The following is a 5,276-nucleotide window of genomic DNA, read 5'->3' as shown; positions in this document are numbered from 1 at the left end:
ACTATAAGTCAATAATCAATTTATGATTATCAAATTAAAGTTGTAATAAGTTATTTTTGGTGTTCTTTTCCAATGTTTTAGGACACTGATGATGCAGAGGAGGAACTCAAAGAGGCTTTCAAGGTTTTTGACAAAGATCAAAATGGTTTCATATCAGCCAGTGAGGTATATATTATTTTTGTTCTTTTCTATTTTTCTTTCATTTTTAATATATATTATAACTGATGATTTCTATCATATCATATCATGTATATTCATTTTTAAGACTTTCACTTTCTGACATATTTGACAAAGCGAGAGATTCTATAGAACATAAACAAAGCAAGTAGGCCCAATATGTTGCAAAACTAGTTTACAAGGTCTTAAGGGACTACAGCTCTATATTTAAACTGTTATTATTATTTACATGATTTTTAATTTATACATAAATTTGTGAATTTGTAAATCCTGTATATATAATTATATATGTAGAACTAATATAGGATAGGATAGTAATCCGTACATTTCCGCATGCAATGAATATTAGCTGTCTCATTAGAAAATTAATTGGAGTTTGACATTTTTGAGAGAGAGCTGTAGGGAATCTCACATTTCTCTAGACCTATCTTATTATTTTACTAAATTCGTAACCCTTTGTGTGTGTGAATTTTCATTAGAAATATCAAATATCCCATATGTGTGAATTATCAGCATCTTGAATTACATTTATATATAAGCTAAGTAATTTATTTAATGGGTGTGGTTAATTTATTGGTGTGCAGTTGAGACATGTAATGATAAATCTAGGTGAAAAGCTAACTGATGAAGAGGTGGAACAGATGATCAAAGAGGCAGATTTGGATGGTGATGGTCAAGTTAACTATGATGAATTTGTCAAGATGATGATGGCCGTTAGATGAAATTAATAAAATTCCCTCATCATAAATACATAATTTTTTTGTTATCTTCAAAATTCATTTGGGCTTTAATTTATAGTTTATTATTCCGATTTCCAACCTAGTTTCCCTCACAGGAAAATAAGTTAGTTAGTTTAATTTAATTTAGAAAAAATTTCAAGTGTATTAGAAATACCAGTGTTTCAATTATTTTAACCGTTGATCTAAATTATAAAAAATATATATAATATATATTAATTGAAATCAATGCTTAAAATAATTAGAACACCGATATTCTTGGTATACTTGAAATTTTTCCTTTAATTTAATTTGTGTGTATTTTCTGCCTTTAGTTTCCTCCCATGTTGTGAATGAATGACCTGCTTTTAGAGTAACTTCCCCTGCCACAACAAACCTACATTTCTTTCATTTGTTCAACTCCAACTTGAAGCTTTTCTTTCAATTCTAGTTCAGCATTATTGTTTATTTATTGATATATCTTAATGTTCTCTAGTTACTTGGAAATGTCAAGCTTATGGTAACGTTGATTAAATGAAAATTAACGGAGAGATATGAATGCAAAAGGATTTTTTATTTTAATATTGAAGAGTGAATAAAATTTTATGTTAATATTATAAAAAATGAGATTTTACAGTATTTTAAGGGCGCTGTTTTGTATAAATACAATACGTAAAATATGTACTATACTGACAATATACAGTCTTTGTTTTATAATTTAATATTAAAATAATATGCAGTCTATGTATTGTCTTTATAAATTAAAAAAGTTCTGATTTGATAATCTGTTCTCTACTAATTCAATAGTTGTCATAATTTTACAAAACACTGTAACTTTTAATATTAAAAAATTATACCAATTTTTATCTAACAAAAAAAATGAACCAATACAAAATATTGAAATATTACTCTCACTATATATTAGACAAAACCATAATTTTGGGAAACCAAATACCATGTTGTTCCAAAATGAATAGTGATCATCACTATTTATTAGATAAAACCATAATTCTGAAAAACCAAATACCATGTTCCAAAATCAATAGTGATCATGCTTTTGACTTAGGCAACATTTTCGTCTCCGCATCCCAGCCACTTTCTAGCCGTTATCTTTTTCAGTTTTGACGAACGACGAACCCTTCTACTTCCTCTCTTGTCCTTTAATTTTACTCTTGTTCATTGATTTTTTTAAGTTGTTACTGTATTAGTTTAGATGTTTAGTCATTAATTCTCTTGTTGGATTTAGTTTTTGTTCGGTATGTCGGGTACCGGACGGTTCAGAGTGATCCTCGGGTGGATAGGTGGGGTGTGGCCTGGAACCGAGTCGCGAGGGTGGAGTTGGAGTAGCCAATGTCCCGAGCTCCTGATGTGGAGGGGGTGTCACCTGCAAAGACACTCTGACGCTCTAGTCAGTTGAGTGTGCAGGCGAAAAAGGGATAAATTGATGTGTGTCGTACCTTAGGGGGATGGGTAGGACACTCCCCATATATACTGTGTCATAAGTGGGTCCCACAAGAGGAAACCCACCTTCCTCGACTCCCTACTGCGCGAAAGGTCAGGAAGATGTTAATAGGTTTAGTTCGGTTGGTGGTGCCTTGTGGAAGTTGGCGTTCTCTTGGCACTTGACACATTTTCTCACGAACTCTTTGGAGTCCGTCATCATCGACGGCTAGTAATATCCAGCCCTGATGAGCTTTCTTACTAGGGCTTTGCCCCCAATGTGGTGGCCGCAGCACCCCTCATGGACTTCTCTGAGTACGTAGTCTGTTTGGTCGGAATGCAGACACTTCAACAAGGGCTGGTTGAATCCCTTTTTAAACAGTTGACCTTGTACGATCGCATATTTGGCCGCCTCCCTTCTCAACGCTTTGGCCGCCTTCTCGCCGTTAGGGAGCTTGCATTGGGTCCATCCAGGATGGGTTTGTCTTTGTTAGGTGGAGGGCAACTGCTGGTTCCTTTATCATGCCTTGAATGAGAGACCAGTTGCCCGCTCTCGGTTTTGTGCTTGCTAGCTTGGATAGGAGGTCTGCCCGTGTGTTCCTTTCCCTCGGAACGTGCTGGATCGTGACCTCCTCGAATTGTTTGCTCAACTCTTTGACCTTCTCCAAGTACTTCTGTAACAGTGAGTCTCTGGCTTGGTAGCTTCCATTCACTTGAGAGGTGACGACCAGTGAGTCACTGCACACTTCCAACCTCGTGGCTCCGACTTCTTTAGCTAGGATTAAGCCGCCCAATAGGGCCTTGTACTCTGCTTGGTTGTTTGATACCGGAAACTCAAACTTGATCGATTGTTCGTATATGACCCCGGCAGGGCTTTCCAAGATGATTCCGGCACCTCCGGACGTTTGGTTGGAGGCCCCGTCTACGTGGAGCCTCCACCGTATGCCCGTTTCCTCGGTTGGGTCCTCCGTTACTTCTACTAAGAAGTCGGCCATTGCTTGTGCCTTAATTGCATGCCGGGGCTCATACCGCAAGTCGTACTGGGATAGCTCGATAGCCCAAGTCATTATTCTTCCCGTTAAGTTGGGTTTCTGGAGTACCTGGCGGATTTCCTGGTCTATTCTTACGACCACTTGGTGACCTTGGAAGTATTGCCGCAATCTGTGGGAAGAGGTTAGGAGTGCCAGTGCTAGCTTCTCTAGTTTGCTGTATCTCAGCTCTGCTCCTTACAATGCTCTGCTCATGAAGTAGATTGGTTGCTGCACCTTCCCTTCTTCCCGTACCAGAACCGCCGCCATCGCTTCCTCTGTTATGGCCAGATACAGGTATAGCGGTTCTCCAACCTTGGGCTTCCCGAGTACGGGTGGTGTTGCTAGGATCTCTTTGAAATGATTGAATGCTTCCTCGCACGCCGGGATCCATTCGAATGCTATCCCCTTTCTCATCAAGTTGAAAAATGGCAGGGCCTTCGCTGCCGACGCCCCGAGGAAGCGGGATAGTGCGGTGAGCCTTCCCAACAATCTATGAACGTCTTTGACACAGCCCGAGCTCTTTATTTGGAGTATAGCTTGACACTTTTCTGGGTTGGCCTCCACCCCTCTTTGGGTTATCATAAATCCTAGGAACTTTCCTGCCTCCATGGCAAAGGCACACTTGAGTGGGTTGAGCCTCATGCCGAGTTGTCGGAGGGAAGAAAACACATTTCCTAGGTCGCCTAAGAGGTCCTCATGCCAGGTGGTCTTCGCGAGGATATCATCGACGTACACTTCCACCATTTTGCCTATGAGGTCGTTGAATATCTTGTTCATTACCCTTTGATATGTGGCCCCTGCGTTCTTGAGGCCGAACGGCATTACTTTGTAGCAATATATTCCCTCCGGTGTTACGAACGCTATTTTCTCTTCGTCAGGCCGGTGCATCGGTATCTGATTGTAGCCGGAATAAGCATCCATGAAGCTCAGATACCGATATCCTGCTGCCGCGTCGACGAGCGCATCAATGTTGGGTAGGGGGTAGCAGTCCTTGGGGCATGCTTTGTTGAGATCGGAGTAGTCCACACACATCCTCCATTTTCCACTGTGCTTTCTTACTAGAACCACACAAGACAGCCAGGTCGAGTAATCGAGTTCTCGAATAAATCCTGCTTCGAGGAGGCTAGCCATCTGCTTGGCCACCTCCTCTGCTCTTTCTGTCGACATCTTTCTTCTCCTCTGAGCCACCGGTCTGGCCTCCGGCTTGACGGCCAGATGATGTGACATGAGTTGGGGGTCTATCTCTGGCATGTCGACTGGTGTCCAAGCAAATAGGTCGCCGTTGGCCCTGATTATTTCCACTAGAGGTTCCTTCAATTCATGTGGGAGGTTTCTGTTCACGAAGGTGAACTTCTACTCCGTGTCCCTGACCCTAAACTTTTCCAAGTTCCCCTCCGATTCGGGTATGGGCTTGTCGCTGACTCTAGCATCCAGGTCGGCGAGAAACACTCCTGATGCTTCTTTAGATTTCTTTCTTAAGGAGAGACTGGCGTTGTCGCAAGCGACTGCCATTTCCAAGTCTTCTTTTATGGATCCTACGGATCCGTCATCAGCGACGAACTTCATTATCAACATCTTTGTACTGATCACTGCCCCGAGATCGCTAAGGGTTTTCCTCTCTAGGATGACGTTGTAGGCCGTGGAGTCTTGCAGAACCACAAAGTCGGCCATTACTGATTTTCGCCCCTGTCCTAGTCCTATGGATACCGGCAGGGAGATTATCCCATCGGGCTTGATGAAGTGGTCGCCCAATCCTACAACGCCGTGCTGGTGAGTCTTTAAGTCGGCATCCCGTAGACCCAAGGCATCGAACACGTTGCGGAACATAATATTCGAGTCTGCCCTAGTATCTACAAGGATCTGCTTGATGAGGCCAGTTCCCACTCTGGCCGTGATGACCATGGGGGGGGGG

General features: G+C 41.8%; 1 protein-coding gene across 1 annotated transcript in view; it reads left to right on the top strand.

Annotated features, from left to right (window-relative positions):
• The window catches only part of LOC107466101 (calmodulin-like protein 11), a 1,861-nt gene extending 548 nt beyond the window's left edge, over positions 1-1,313 (top strand). The window contains exons 3-4 of the mRNA XM_052253769.1: positions 82-165; positions 762-1,313. Coding sequence (XP_052109729.1) covers positions 82-165; positions 762-899 — 222 coding nt within the window. The 3' untranslated portion in view covers positions 900-1,313. The remainder of the gene's footprint in view (positions 1-81; positions 166-761) is intronic.
• Positions 1,314-5,276: the final 3,963 nt, after the last annotated feature.

The sequence above is a fragment of the Arachis duranensis genome, chromosome 9 (assembly GCF_000817695.3).
Source record: "Arachis duranensis cultivar V14167 chromosome 9, aradu.V14167.gnm2.J7QH, whole genome shotgun sequence".
Lineage (NCBI taxonomy): Eukaryota > Viridiplantae > Streptophyta > Magnoliopsida > Fabales > Fabaceae > Arachis > Arachis duranensis.
Note: the sequence above shows the minus strand (reverse complement) of the source record. Positions and strands in the feature narration are given on the sequence as shown.